The following is a 16,805-nucleotide window of genomic DNA, read 5'->3' on the forward strand; positions in this document are numbered from 1 at the left end:
TCAAAATTGATATTTAATATCTTATTAGTTGTGATGAGATTATACTTTTTCGTTATTGTCGTTAGTGATTAAGTAATGTAAGTTTTTCGAGAAAATTCGGCTATAAATAATGTGTATGAAAACGGCGTGGGATATGTACGTAATAAAATTGTTATCTACATTATGATGACATAATCTTTATGTTTGATTGCAGGGGGTAACCTCTGAAACTAAAATCCGGAAAATATAAAAAAAAACTAAAATCGTTAACAGATTCATCTAAACCATTGTTATTTGTAGTGGATTGTACCGTAATAATTTTTCTAACTAATGTTATACTCGTAAATGCGAAAGTTTGTGAGTATGGATGATACTCTTTCTAGGAGAAAATACTTGGCGGATTTGTGTGAAACGTAGTACACAGATAGTTTACAACCAGGATAAACACATAGGATACTCTTTATCGCGGGACACTATAACGCGGACCTAGCCGTGGACCTAGCAGACGCTATCTACATATTTTTTTAAAATTAGTGAAACAGGAGCTACATTCAAAATATACACTACATTCAAAATAAATTGTATTTTGTCTATATATCTTTCCGTTGCTACGATGCTAATGTTTTTGAAAGATAAAACAAAACCAAATGCTCTATCTATTGCTGAAGAAAGCACTTAAATATTTGTCACCGAGGGTTATCTGCGAGTGACAGGGTATCAGTTCAAGAATGCTAAGAGGTTAAAGTTAACGACCCATTATCAAGGGTTTACTTATCAAGATAAGTAAACCCAAATAACATAACAAGAAACTATTTTTTAAAGTCAAGTTCATGCCTTGGACCGATTTTAGAAATGGATAGAAATCCATGATGGTGGAGTATAATCGGGTAAGGTTCGGTAAGGCACGTTAAATGGGGATTGTTCATATTTTTTTAACATAGGTTTTTATTTTATTTTTTGAAAATATAGAGTATTTTAAGAAACTAATTTCAATATTTTAATTATAGGAACAATAGTTATTTTTTTTTAATATTTAAAATTTATTTCATATTTATTTTATGTGACGTCATCAGTGGCATAATGCCTTGTGCCATTGCCTTATAAGCAGAACTCCGAAAAAAGATTTTCTATGTGTCAAGTGTCGACTGTCATCATGATCTGTCATATTTCTGTTTATGTTTATAAACTGATCTAGAACTTATTGTAATCGTAATTATTATTGATATTTATAAACGTTTCAACAAAATGAGTGGTACTTTTGTTCAAGCAGACTCTCGAAACCTGCCTTATGAAGATACTGTTATGATATTTGAATATATCTCGACTAGGAGTCACCGTAGTGTGGATGAAATAAACGAAGCAAAAATCCAAATGTTAAATTAATTGAAAGTAACAGAAAGGAATAAAACCACTTACATTATCAAAAGCTTTTTATTTTATTTTCCCTGTAAATTAAATAAGTGCTATACTTTCAATCTCAAGCTTACTACAACCTTAGTTTGTAAAACTTCAGAATGTGGTTGTTTACTACTTGTTTAAACACTCGGGGGCCTAAAACTCTCATGCCACGAGAGCTTAATATTGAATCTATACTATTAAAACCTCTATTAATAGCTAAAACAACAACAGCTTCGCGAGACCACTTCTTCCTTAAATCTTCTCACGCAGGTACAATATTTTTGTGCACTAAACGCTTCCTGCATTCCATATTCCACTTATCTATAAAAGTTGATGAGTAAACGTAATAAAATCCAAAAACTGTATGCAATACAACATTAAAATCGCAACGATATCGGATTATCAACTGTATAGGTTATATTTTTGTTTACGATTTTGACATAAACTTGACAATTAATATTTGGCAGAATTTTTTTTCGGAATTTGTTAGGCAAAGGCACAAACCAAAAAGTCCTGTAATGACGTCATTTGAAGGGCAAGCAAGGTCAAACATATTTTTGCAAAAATATCAATGTAATAATAATATTTTTCATTAAAAATTAATATATAATGTTTAGGAGCACTATTCCTCGAAATGGTTTTCGAATTACAGCATTTAAAAAAAAGTGAACAATCCCCATTGTGGATCCAGGCTGTCATTTTCAAAGATCTTTGACAGTAGTGAAGCTTGATAGTTTGAGATCCAGTCTTACTGAGGGGTATCGGGTTATAACCCAGGTAACTGGGTTGCAGTGGTCCGATAGGTAGTCCATGTAAAATACAGGTTCAGCTGCATCCGGTGAGACTGGAAGCCGACTTTAACATAATTGGAAGAAAGGCTAGACTGATAATGGGGAGAAGGATATTTATTTATTTTTTTTTTCAGATAATAAAAGACAGGTAGATTCAAGAGAAGAGACATCAAATCACTTGTAAGGTAGCAATAGAATCTAACAAGTAAGCTCTAAGAGTGACCTAGGGTAGCAGAAAAACGGCATAAATAACCTACTGCCAAAAATAAGTAACTACGGTGAGTTGGTGTATGGTATGTCACGTGATGGTTTATCTCATTTGCCATTTAACCATAAATGTTTTAAGCTATTTGTCTTTTATCTATCCCTGCTAACGACCGCAAACCATTTCTTAATCGCCATCCTAACTTCTGCTAAGTGGTAACGATAATCAGGGAACGGATTCTTAAAATATTTTAACTTTTAGACAAAAATAAGTATGAAATCATTTCTTTTAACTATACACGTGCTTATAAAGAGAGAGCTTCAGGTCAAATCCCCGAGAATTCTGATTGACGAGGTTATCAAAATTTTAATTAAAACAATTCAAGTTCAGGAATTGATATTACACAATCGGCTGCCAAATTGCGTGGTGAAAATGTCAACAATGTGCTACTTTATGCGGTCTGCCCCGGCTTCGTTCTGGAGGACATTTATTTTGTTGTTTTAGTAGAGATCCTTATTTTTTCTTGCAATTAAAATAGCCTATTTTATTTATTTTTACATAACTGTTTGAGTCAATTCGTTACAAACAACAAAATACAAAACTTTCCTCTTTATAAAATTAATAGTATAGAAGTAAAGTTAGTAGATATAGAAGGAGAAGGGAGACAAATATTGACAACACGAAAGAGATAGAGGGAGAGTATAATTATGAATGACATTTCAATCAATAAGAAGACCTTCAGTAGATTTAATTTTCCTCAATTCAACGACTAAGAACAACAAATTCATTAGAACGTGTTCTAAGAATCGACGCAGGCGCACCGTTCTAAAGTCACAATATTAACAATGTTTTAGGGAGATACTGAATCTTACGGAGAAGAAACTGTTTTAAAAGGTGCAGAAATAATTATTTGAACGAAAGATTTTATTATCTTTTATTTAGCAGTGATAACCGAGTGATATAAGTTGACACCTCCCACGCAAGTGGTCGCAGGTTCGAACCCAAGGCAACACACCAATGACTTTTCGAAGTAATGTGTGTATTAGAAATAATTGTCACATGCTCCAACGGTGAAGGAAAACATCGTGAGGAAACCTTGCATGCCTAAAAATTTGTTTAATACAGTTATTGAGGGCATGCAAAGTCCCCAACCCGCACTTGGCCAGCGTGGTGGACTCAAGGCTTAACCCCTCCCTCATTGCGGGAGGAGACCCTTGCCCAGCAGTGGGACAGTAATGGGTTATTTTTTTTATTTTTTTATTTGCTAATTTTAAATACCCGAGGGAGATAGGACCCTTGGAGTTCCGAGTCGAAACTCGCAAACTAGTCATTTTTCATACGAAATTTAATCTAAATATACTGACATAGTAAAAAAACCTGTTCCAAAATCCAACTTTACCAAAATAGACTTCAAGTGAGTAAACAAGCAGTGAAAAATAAAGTCCAAAGGTGCTGTATTTCGTCTATTTAACGAACAAATTCCACATATCACGTTGTCAACAAACGTGCAATAATTAAACTAGTCCAAACTTAGGTATTAGTGAACGTAATTACTAATAACAATCTTATACGACTGGTTTAAGTCATACTTTATGACACCAGTTATGCCATAGCCCATAACCAACGCAATATTATCTACATTTTTGGAGGGCATTAAAGAAAACGACACAGTTATCCGTTATAATTTTCTCGTAAATTTATCTAATAGCAGTAATTTCCTTCAGTTCATAATTGAATGCATTATAACTTGGTGATTGAAATAATATCTAAATATTTAATATACTTATATAACTCAAAGGTGACTGACTGATATAGTGATCAATTACGCACAGCCCAAATCACTGGACGGATCAGGCTGAAATTCGGCATGCAGGTAGATATTACGACGTAGGCATCCGCTAAGAAAGGCTTTTGATAAATTGTACCCCCAAAGGGATAAAATAGGAGATGAAAGTTTGTATGAAAATTCTGTCCTTAGTTACAAACCACGCGGATGATGAATTTGCTAGCGCAAAATATAGTGGCCTCATAAAAACAGTTTTCTTTATTACATCACTAGTGTTAAAATGGAACAGTAGGCAACAATGCATCACACGACCAGCAAATGATTTACAGTCAGACGTAGCCAAACTTGATTGAGATAGATTGACATTATACAAATTGTAAATGACGAATTGATCACCCTTCGTGAGAGTCGTATTCAATCGGTCGCATTGGCGCTGATTGGTAGAAGTGGTTCTTACCAACCTGTAACTATGTCAGCGAGGGCAATGTCAAAGGAAGGATCAGACAATCAACATGCAACGTCTCGCCAAGTTGCGCAACATGATAATATGGCAAGCTATGAGTACGTTGTATTCGAGGACTCGCAAGCCGATATGTACTTGTATTACTTAACTGGTGAATTTTATAGAAAAACAAAAGAAAATCCTTGTTTTTCGCAGAATAGGCGAAAGATTTATGTCTTAAACTGACTAAGACTAAATAAATACTACATAGGTAGTATATTGTATATAAATCATGAACCAGACGGGTTAACTCAAAGATTTATCTCTGTTTTTAATTGAAGTGATGAAGCGCCCAAAGGAGCATGCAATTTCAGAACATTGAATGTAATTCGTGTTGCACGACATTGGCAAGGATGGAAGTAGGACCTAACTTTAGTTAAACAATTTATTGACTAAAGTTAAATAATTTACCTAACGAAGTTATCGAATAGGTCGTGCAGTTTGATCGATAGCTTGCCAATATTCTTAAGAATTCTTTCTTTCTTTAAATACGTAATTACGAAAAGTTGTTTTAGACACAGCCTACAGTAGAATACAGACAAACCATGGTTAATAAATAATGAGTGCCATGCAACCTCCACATTACAATTATTTATGGTGTTAATAAAACAACCAAGGTGATCGAATCCTCTCTCTTTTGGCGCGTTGTTTATGCGAAATCCATACAATGATGGAATCATGGAACAGACGTGGGAATCCAATTTGATTTATGCCGAATCAAGGAAAACTTCCACGGTCAAATGGTCAGACCAGTTATAACGCTTAATAGACAGTACACGCCGATAATATAACTTATTGTAACTTCCGGCCGATGTACTGTCGACTGGAAGAGTACTGGAGGTGCCTTAATGTACAAGCGTATTTTAGCGCCTTGGAACTCAAGGAAAACCCGCTTTGTGTCAACTTATATGCCTCATCGTCTGGCGAGTCGGCTTTTATTTGAGGAGTTGTGTGAAGAGGCAGTAGGAAAGAAGCTCTGACATACATTTTTGGCATTTACAAACCAAGGCAAAGCTGTGGTATGACTCTAGCGGGATTTAAAAGCACATAATATGGATAAATGTTTATGATTTTAGAGCAGGTCATCGTCGGACAATGAACAGACCTGTAGGCAAGTGGTATGATCAATTCATCCTTTTTTTCGCAGAGCTCATTAAGGACACTAACAGTACAATTCAAGCCTGGTTTGTTGTCGCTACTTTGGAACAAGGAAATACATCTCATCAGCCTAGTCGTTAGACAAATGATTCTAAAGACATGTGCAAACGCCGTTATGTTTTGAATAGACGTTTTTACTGCGGAGAGGATTAGCACAAACAAAAATTTGATAGATTATAGCATTAATCAGGCCTATAGGCATCATTATTTTGATGAGTATTATGGGCGTGCAACATAAATTATAGCAAAAAAGGCCTAAAACTCATACTTAGTAGCAAACTGACTCATTTCGAAGTATAGTCAAGAAATCGGTGACTGACCTCGTTAAAATAGCAATAAAAGGAAATAAGCTTTACTGCCTATTAGGGTAAAAAATGTTGGTTTGGACGGAATGCGACCTGATTGATTTACCACTTTTTATGAAATATCGAATACCTATAGAAAACGCCTGTGGGCAATAATGGCTGTACAATTCAAATACATACTAGCCAATTCACAGCAATAAACAACACATAGACGAATTTTGGCGGTTTGACAATCTTAAAAAACCATTTTGTGAAAAGTATCATAGACGTCGAATATTTTTTAGCAACACGTTATAGTTTTTCTATAAAAAATCACAGAACAATATATGTGGCACATTAAATAGGACGTGAATCATGACAATTAGAGGAAAAATATGAATAACTATGTTATAATTATAAGGTCACCCGGTTGCGTATGTAGGGCAAGTGCATGCCTACTGGCAAGTGTTAGGCCTAACGCGATAGGGTCATTGTTGTTATGAACATTAAGAGTGATAAGAGTATGAGTTATCCATGTATTTACTTTACTATCGTGTTAAAGCTAGAGCGAGTAGAGTGACAAATTGTATGGACGTTTTGGTAAACGCAGAATACTTCTGCCCATAAGTTCAGGTGAGGAAAATCACCTCTACCGGAACGTTTAACTACCTAAAAACGGCTAGTTTTTCTTTTTTTAACCCACTTCTGTCCTACTGTTGGGCAAGGGTGTCCTCCCGAATTAATGGAGGGGTTAGGCCTTGAGTCCTTGAGAGCATTTTATAATAAATTAAAATAAACGAAGTACGCAAAACCGAATTTACATGTATATCATGTGAATGGATAGCTACTCCCTGTGGGAAAACCTGTAACTCCCTAAACAAATGTAAAGTAGCGACGTCTATCTTATCCATTACGCCATAAACGCGGTATACGGTTTTGATATAATCACAATATAACATACGATAACATTGTTATTTGAAAAAATCCATAGTACTTTAGGTTTTACCTTTACACGGAGTTTTAACCGTCAACTATAAGTAAGAACGGAGTGGAGTTAAAATACCTGCATTATTTTACTCTCCATAAATTACTTAAACATAAATGATTAAGTTTATAGTATAAAAATGGCGGAAAGTGCGGGGTAACGACCCAAGTCGACTAGTCAAACATGAGTCTCACCGAATATCGATTAATTGTATCACGGTGTAGCTTTGTTCCATTCCTTATACAGTCGACAAAAATAGTTTTATTTATTTAACTTTATATGCTTTATATAGAATTACAGACAAGTGATAGCCGAGTGGTATAAGTTAGTACCTCCTACGCAAGTGGTTGCAGGTTCGAACCCGAGGCAACACACCAATCATTTTTAGATGTTATGTGTGTATTAGAAATAATTATCACGTGAAGGAAAATATCGTGATGCAACTTGCATATCTGAGAGTTCTTGAAGGTATGCAAAGTCCCCAACCCACACTTGGCCAGCGTGGTGGACTGCGGCCTAACCCCTTTCTCAGTACGACACCCTTGCCCAGCAGTGGGACATTCATGGATTAAATTTATTTATATAAAATTACATACCTATCTATATAAATGTGTCGTTTATCGTCAGAGATCTTTAAAAACTGATCATCTTTCAGTATGATAACACGTAACGATAAGGCTTCCGGATTTTTCCACTACACCCGGTTATCTCATTCGGCTTTTCCGAACTGAGTGCACTCGTGTGAGTTTGTACTCATATGAGTTTAGTTTATACTCATGTGTAAACCAATACGGTCTATATTGGACTACAAGTCCAGTCCGAATGCTATACGAGATGGTATGAGTAGTTACTCAATCGAAACGCGCAAATGAGTAAGGAACTGAGAAAATCTAGTTTTAGTGGGAGAAAATTAGGCAGGGTTTTTCACCAATTTTACTTCTTGTATTGAGTTTTTCCACAATAATAGAACTTTCGTAGGATAAAGGGATTCCAAACAATGATTCTGAGTAAAGCATGTCATTGTAAAGAGGACAAAGCGAGAACGAATTTAGGTACCTATATGTGATCGTATTTCTTTAATGCAATCCTTTCCTCAAACTTCATATTAGTAAAGTCCGCGATATTAGCTTAATGTACCTTTTAGAATTCTCATAATTTCAGTACTTCGCGTGTTTGCGGTTAACATTACTTACATATTCCTTTTTAGTATTCTAAAAAATACCTATAGCCTAAAATTTCGAAAACCTAGTTAACGGCTGTACTTGAGAATCGGTTTTTCCACAATATTTATCTTAGCTAGTAGAAGTTTTAAACATTTAATAGACATGAAAATCTATAGATGTAGTCCTTTATGTGTGACACATGAGGGCAATATAAATTTGAATAAGAATAAGATGAGATAAAACATATACCTATGAGATGTTACCAACAATCCTTGAAGGTTTTCCCAGGAAATTAAATAGCTTAACTAAGAGGATATGTAAATATAAGTCACTGATATAAGTGGTAACTAGTATTGGGGTGACTAAAATGACGTAAACATAAAATCCGGCATTGTAACAACTATTATATTACGATATCTGTTATCAACTATCTCGCATACGTTTAGTATTAAAATCCGTGTGCATATAGACAGCATTTACGCCGAATAACGATGATTACGTTTTTGAATACCATACACTGCCATATTAGTCGAAGAAATCATTTATTTTAATACTAAATACTGTAGTTACGTTCCATTTTACACAGCATACAATCATAAACCTGTTAAGCCATACGTGAGCTATGTATTTTCATGTCTGTTCTAATAAAACTACAATTATATTAATAGTTTAATAATATCCCATCTTTTTAAACATCGGTATTGCAAGTTTTGACGTAGTAATGACCTAAAATGTTGCCAATTTTAGTCCAAATTACTTTAAGAAAATTGTTACTTGAGGTTTACTAATTACGTATATGTACTAGCGTAAAGAAAACTAAAACATAGGTAGGTAGTCATTATTTCATATTATTGTATGAAAACAGAAACTAGGGCATCTCCCCGGTCAATTTATTTTCAAAATAAAGCTTAAATTGTATCCAGTTTATAGTAACATCTTTAATACAATAGGCAATATACTGAAGCCAACGTGAAAGAGTTTGTCATAAAGGCCCAACAGTTAACACAGTTTACACCAAGCAACAGATCAATTATCATTCATAAATTCTTACACCTAGCACATTAATTAATGCTTGTTTATAAAACAAATCTGAATATGTCAACTTTACGCTTTCTGCGTTCAATGGACATGGAGGAAAGTGAAAAACTCGCCGCGACCAGAGCCCGAATGAGGTAATGTAAGTGTGGTAAACTAGCACCGCGCGCCGACCGCACTCACTTTCGTTCAACCAGATAACCAGTCTAACTGGCAGTAGGCATATAAAACTCACTAGATGAGATAATAATAATGTAATAGGCCATTTACCAGCAAAGGGAACGATACATTTTCACCTATTACTTCGGTTACTATCCTTTACAATACGAAAGTCTTACTAAGAATCTCTGGTTGAAAGAGCCTCTGTTAAAATATTACGTGATGTTTCGATCGGCGAAAGGTGAAGGGCGGTGTATGGAATTTATGCTTTAACAATAACTATAAAAGCGGCGTATAGTACTGTGTAGTATCCTGTTTGAAGTACGCCTATGATCTGACTTTCATTTTGTCTAAATGCACTTTGGGGATACTCGATAGCTTATTGAAATGGATTTACTTAGTAGCCGCTTTTATGTTTCGATTGATCGCCCATCTTAAGTCCAACTGCTACAACATTGATTGTTGTCATTACCGCACGCGTAATCTATATCTTATCCCCTATTCAAGAGGGATATTTGATTTGTTTAGAATCAAAGCCTTGCTCTTTATTTGGAGTACCAAAATAATTGCTCACCATTACTCCAAGGTAAATGTTAGATGGAATTTACTTTTGGAAACTTGGTTACTTACTCATTTAGTGATTTCAGCGTCAAATACCTACCTATTTAATTTATTGAATTGTGGTTTAGAGAAACCAAATAAACCACAATTATTTATGAATTATGTAATAATTCAAACTTCACTTCAGAAATATATTTTGAATACAATATTGATTGGTGTGGTGTTATAAGTAAAATCAGATTGGCTCATCACTTTATTATTGTAAACATATTTGATGAAGACATTTTACCATATCTTTTTAAAGAATAAGCTTATGTTGTTAGAGAATACTTAATATGTAATATGATCTCTTTCTAAAACAATACTTTTTATCAACAAGATAATACTCTTTCTAGTTCTTTCATAAAGTTTGTATTTCATAATATTTTTATATCATTTGCAACACCATAACACATGAAAAAATTACAACATATGCCAAAGATTATAATGTTATCTACATGACTAGGTACATGGGAATTATCAGTTTCATGCTTAGTACAATTTAGGCGGCAACACTAACTAGGTAGGTTCTCAAGGAAATTTTAACTACTTGAGGAGGTTTCTTTATTGAATGTGTTTATAATATTGTTTCAATCCATTATTTTTTTTTTCTTAGGTAGATTATTTTATAACAAACTTAAAACCATCTCTTAATCCAGGGTTCTCTACTTCAATTAGTACATGTATATTGTGTGCAAATCTGGGCATTAATAAATTAAGCTATAAATATCTTATTTTCATTCTGTTATAAATAATCCAAAAAGGAAAAGTTTTTTATTTACATACACAATATTGTTATATTGTGTATTATACTGTATTATTCTCTTTCCCATAGTGGTAGCCAGAGATCATAAAAGGTAGGTATTCTATTTAATATGATTTTATTAATTAAATATAAGGAGAATTAACCATGTAAGAGTTACATAATTTAAAAGTAATTGCACTGTTGTTTAGAGTATTTAATTAGCTGTAATATTCTTTGCAATATATGATTAACCTCTGACATAAGATCTACAGCAATTATCCTACCTTACAGAATCTTAATTAAGTTTTTCAACTGTGCAAGAGATAAGATATATCCACAATTTAATATTGTCGTTTTTAATTTAAAAACCAGGTTTACATGTTACTATTGCTGTCTGTCGCATAATATTTATTTTTATAAGCTAAAATATTGTATATTTATATCACAGGAAATTGACAGCACATAAAAGGGAAATCAAAACAAGATTCGAGATGTTGTCACACGAGTATATGAAACATGTACAATAAATAATAAATGCATTCTTACCTTTCAACGCAGAGGTGTCAGGCACAGGCTTGCAGTAAACAGTCTCATAGGTACTTTTACTTTCAAACGTTAGCGCGCTCGCGACCAAGTCTTGACACCGATTCTACGACTCGCCAAGAACACCACGACTCCAATTAAAACAACCGCACCAAGGATAAAACGTGAAATGTATACAATATTGATAAAATGCGATACTTGTTCTATATTACCCGATACCACCTCGCTTACGACAGAATTCAACATTAACTCGTTGCCGCAACAAGAATTCATTACAAATAATATTTATAACACATTAAAACTATTAATTTTACTAGACACTATACTAAAAATATTTTATTTAAAAAAATTGACCTAAATTAAATTATCGGCATGTAAGTAAACACCTGACAATGACACAATAATTAGTGTGACAGTAGGTAATTAGTGTTGCCATAAATTCTCCATTTATTTTGTACTAGTGTTTACAGTGCAAATAAACAAGACAAAAATATTAGAGCATCTAATAAGAGCTGAGAACTTGAATAAATGTTTAAAATGTATTTATTTTAATGCTGCTGTTGTTAGCGTGTCTTTGACCATCTTTGACTAAGGGCTGACTTTTGGGGTAGGTAATGTTTTGAATCATCGGCTCTCAGCTAGCTGAGAGCCTGTCTGTTACTGCTTTGTGAGTCAAAGCAGACAGCAGTAATGGGTAGTGGCGAATACTGCAGGAATGGTTATAAATCGCTCATAAAGACAACAGTCTTTATGCATTTACTGTTGTATAAAGGATCTTGTGTGCTTTTCCTTTCGATTCATTAATACCAAAATGTCGAAGCTTTGGATAAAGATATAATCAGCAACATTAGCAAGTCAGATAGCTTAGGCACAGAAAACTATCATTCCATAAGGGAAGGGGGGAATTATGTGTAAAACAACCGTCAGTATTGATTGAACATAATATATTACATAAAATTAAAGGCAAATAAATTATAAACTAATTGATACCATACATACACAAAAGAAGGTACATTCAGAAAGTAAATGCACATATGTAGTAGTCATATAAAATATGGTACAATCTGTTTCACTGGGACATCAAGCAATCCCATCTCTTTAAGAAAAATACTAAATTTACCATGGAAGAAATATTTAGAAGGGCATAATTATAATTCATATCATTACACTATATTCGATATTTGTGATCAGGCCATTCATAATCTTATCAACTAAAATACTTACAAGTCAAACATAAAGGACAAGTCTCAAGGAATATATCTATTTGCGTCAAAGATTTAAGTTCTAAGATCAACGCGCCTGCAATACATAATATAAAGGCATCTCGCCAGGCATGGCGGTGAGCTGCCCAGGTTCTTATCAGTTTTTTTTAACTACTACATACTAACAAACTAATATTTTTTTTACTCAGTTGCTTCCACCAAACAACTACACAGCTTTTTCATTTAGAATTATATATTGGATCACTGGATCTGGTTAAATTCTTCTATAACTAGATAAGTTTATTTGCATAATAATTAAATGGTGAAAAATCTTTCACCAATCTTAAGAAAAGTTTGGCTTATGAAAGAAACGGGAATTTAAATCTTTGACCATTTTTACAAAATAAAGTGACTTAAACTAATATTATAATATTCTCCTTTGAGGTACAATAGATATAGGTGAGGTGGTGATGGGTTTCTTTGGGCTCAGCTTGATGGGTGATCTCATCACCACATCTACTGCCTTCCTCAATATTTGGTGTTCACTCCGCTTGTATTCTTCTGTTATTTGAGACAGATCTAAGTCAGCATCTAATACTAAAACCTGAAACAAAAACAGTGAAGATTAGATTTTTAATGGGGCCAAAAAGAGTAATGTACCTAGAGTGAGGTAGAATTTTAACATTCTAGACACATCTTCTAATTTAGAAAGATGATATTTATAATATATGATGTGCCTTACGGACAATGTAGGATAGTCAGTGTGTACCTACTAGTCATATAACATCTACAGCACTCATATTCAAAATAACTACAGGTCTGATAAAAAGCAAACCATATTAAAACTCAATACTCTGTGCTGTGCCTTTCAGAAGTCACACCCAAAAAGGTATAGATTTTTTTACAGTATAAATACATAGTTATCCCTTCCCCTATGGAAAGAAGGCCTGATTTTATTTATGTATGTATGTAAGAATACATAGTGTTAATTCCTTCAACTTACAGGGGCTGGACATTCAGCATGTTGTCTATTAATAAGCCAGTCTTCATGTAATTTGTGTAACTCCTCAATGTATGACAGTGGCACACACTGCTCCTCAGATCGGGCTCTCTTTTTAATCCTCTCGTGCACTATGGACGGGGTAGTCTTGAGGTACACTGAAATGATTAAATGTGTAAAAATTTACTTAAATTGAATATTTATGGACCTGTAAATCAAACCATTGTGATTACAATTTTAAATTATGTTATTTAAAAAAGCAGTTGTGTTAAATTTTAAGGTATATACCTTTCATTCCTCAGTGAGCAATTAAAATTAAAAACTATATAAGGGGCCTTTACTACAATAAATTGGCTAATAAGAACATTACTTCTAGTTGACATGAAGACCAACTACTAGTTGAAAAAACATACTCCAATAACCTAATTCTTATTTATATCTTTATCTCATTCGGCTTCTAGAGCAGCAGTTTAGGCATGTTTTATCTAATCAATAATTCATTAAGAGTAAGAATACAGTATTTAAACATTGTATATAATATGTGTACTATTAAGTACTATGTAATTATGATTTTCAGGAGTAGTGAAGTACAATATAACCTATTTCCATTGTAGTAGTATGTGTGTATAACTAAGAACAACAAATGAACCTAATATTTAAAATTGTTCATTTAATTACATCAATACCATCTTTACAGTAGAAAATAAGACACTTTACAGTAAAAAGTACATACATAATGTAGCTGTAATAATGACCTATTTATTCTTATCTATACATAATAGAATGTTATCAAAGATTGCAAATAGCTAAGATAACTACTTGATATAGGCATGATTGTGATTCAGTGAATATAAACAAAGTAATCTTGTTACAAAGAACATGTATGATCAAGAACATGTTGAAACATTTTAATCATACCACCTCAGCATTAGAACAAATTAATTCTCAAAACTCATATCAGTATTTTGCAACTGAACTTCCTTAACACAATTTAAACAATAAACAATACATTTTATAGCAATATAAACCTATGAAGTCCTACTAATATTATTAATGCAAAAGTTTGTAATTACAAAGGGATGATGAATCTATGTTTGTTATTCTTTCAGGAAAAGCTACTGGAAAAATTCCAACAAAATTTGGTAAACCACTAGTGTATAACCTGGATTTCACTCATATGTCTTCTTACTCCAAGAAATATTTAAATGTAGACATAATCGCAAGCAAAATCTAGTAGTATATAAATCAATAAGTATACTAACCAATGAGGTCTGCATCAATTTTGATCTGGTTTTGAATGAAATGGAACCACTCATCAAGGACTGCAAACTGTGCTGGGTGTAGAGTCCCACTTCTATTCATATGCTCTACAAAACAGTATCTTGCACTGAACAGAGATCTTTCCATCAGCTTCACTGGTGTAGGGCAAGGTCTTTGGTGCATATCTAACATTGTCAAGGCCACATATGATTGGAATGTCATCGCCCACTTGGCTGGGTCTTTATACATCAAGTCCTGTAAATGAACAAATAGAATGTTCTAGATGATGCATGATTGTGCTAACAGCTTTTAAGGTCAGTTATTCACATTGTATTAACCACTTGATGATCAACTGAAGTGCAGTTTGATTGAGTCAAGTGCATGTTTGCAGTTAGTTCTAAAAATAGTTTATTGCAGTATTGAAGACATTATATTGGTAGTAGATATAGAGTACCAAACATGGCTTTTTCAGCATTTTGATCATTGGAAAATGTAGCAGGCAAAATCAGTCTAGTTTTCAACATAATTATTGATATACCAAAACAAAGTTATATCAACAAATGCTACCTAGATCTATGTAGCTTGTCTAAGTGACATACATGTGACTCATAATCATAACATGTGGGTGTGCAAGGGGTGAAGCCGAAATATTCAGGGTCAAATCGATTTTTAAGCTGTAATTCTGTAACTCAAGAGGCTAAACTATCTCTAATTACACCTACTTCAGTTATATTAACACGAACAAATGCCAAGCAATCATAGTAAATATTGAGCAATGACAAATTTAACAGCTGACCTCAATAACTCATGAAGGTAAAATTAATAACAAAACTAAGCCATACCAATAAATTCCATCCTTTCAAGTTCCTCCACTCTTCCACAGGCTCTGTCAGCAAAGTGATATCCTCAAATTGACGAAAATGTTCCAGAAATGTCGTCTTTCCGCTTCCAATATTACCCTCGACGAAAACAGTGAACGGCTTAACGCTGTTAGTGTTCATTTTGTGAAAATACCTCGCGACTGAAAACAAATTGAATAGTTCGAAGGGGTCAATCACACACCGAAATGCGTTATCGTCGACTGCTTTCGGTAGTTTCCCGCCCAAACGTCCCAAAAATAGTAAACAATACGCGCGAACATAACCTGTCAAGTATGAATTTAGTAAATACAAGTACCTTTAACATTTATTCGTCTCCCAATAAGCAATCTATTCATTGTAACAATACATTTAATTAAATTATATTCAGTAATATTTAAGGCATCTAATGAATAAAGCTCTCTTTCGCATTTCGAAGACTAAAATATTTTTTAATTTGTCAAATTGTCAATGGTACGCTTATTTTCTCAGCTTATTTTTTTCCTATGACGATAGTAACAACCTCACATCCTCCTCGAATTTGCACTAATTCGGAAATAATTTAATGCTATGGATTATGATAAACATTTTTGATATTATATAAAAAAATCTCAGCAGATAAATACATGTAAAATAAGTTGAAAACAAAATTGTACAAGAGAATTAATATTTGTTGTAATTGATATCGATGTCGCAGTCGACTAAAATATCTGTACTGTGTGCGTCACTAACATGCATCGATATACCATAAACAATACGAGGCGGCTAAAATTAAAAAATAATTTGTTATCGTAACTGTTTGAGTAAAATCTCCTGGCAGATATTTGTTGCCGCGATCTAATTAATATCTTTCTACTTGTTTATACATTAATAATTGAAAATACAGTATAATCTAAATAAATTTTAAATTCCCTGACCTTTTTCTTTATATTTCAATAGGAATTTAGTGTATGAAATACAGCAATGTACCCACTACTGACTACTTCTCGCTCTTAATACCTGTTAATGGCTGTTTACCTTTAGCTTTGTAGGTACCTATATAATTGAATACCTATACAAAATCCATTAGAAAATCAGCCATAAAGACGAGTTATTTATTTATTTATCGACAAGATTGCCAATAAAAATAAAATCTAAAATCCATGGCGGTAAA

General features: G+C 33.4%; 2 protein-coding genes across 2 annotated transcripts in view; both read right to left on the minus strand.

Moving 5' to 3' along the window:
• The window catches only part of LOC142987561 (solute carrier organic anion transporter family member 74D-like), a 67,529-nt gene extending 55,816 nt beyond the window's left edge, over window positions 1–11,713 (minus strand). The window contains exon 1 of the mRNA XM_076136425.1: window positions 11,337–11,713. The gene's annotated coding sequence lies outside the window, so the exon portion shown is untranslated. The remainder of the gene's footprint in view (window positions 1–11,336) is intronic.
• Window positions 11,714–12,260: 547 nt separating this feature from the next.
• Window positions 12,261–16,142, minus strand: LOC142987580 (deoxynucleoside kinase-like). The gene is made up of 5 exons (XM_076136447.1): window positions 15,972–16,142; window positions 15,638–15,816; window positions 14,798–15,050; window positions 13,539–13,693; window positions 12,261–13,139 (listed from the first exon to the last, which is right to left on the minus strand). Exons 1-5 carry the CDS (start codon window positions 16,009–16,011, stop codon window positions 12,960–12,962), a joined length of 807 nt encoding a protein of 268 aa, XP_075992562.1. The 5' UTR covers window positions 16,012–16,142; the 3' UTR covers window positions 12,261–12,959.
• Between the last annotated feature and the right edge of the window lie 663 nt (window positions 16,143–16,805).

This window comes from Anticarsia gemmatalis, chromosome 1, assembly GCF_050436995.1.
Source record: "Anticarsia gemmatalis isolate Benzon Research Colony breed Stoneville strain chromosome 1, ilAntGemm2 primary, whole genome shotgun sequence".
Taxonomy (NCBI): Eukaryota; Metazoa; Arthropoda; class Insecta; order Lepidoptera; family Erebidae; genus Anticarsia; species Anticarsia gemmatalis.

What these genes read in the sequence shown, in the direction of transcription:
- LOC142987580 (XM_076136447.1), bottom strand. Translation starts at nt 16,011, where the DNA reads ATGAATAGATTGCTTATTGGGAGACGAATAAATGTTAAAG. An exon ending in GAGACGAATAAATGTTAAAG is followed by an intron (nt 15,817 to 15,971) that starts GTACTTGTATTT and finishes ATTTGTTTTCAG; the next exon opens with TCGCGAGGTATTTTCACAAA. An exon ending in AATTGATGCAGACCTCATTG is followed by an intron (nt 13,694 to 14,797) that starts GTTAGTATACTT and finishes TAATCATTTCAG; the next exon opens with TGTACCTCAAGACTACCCCG.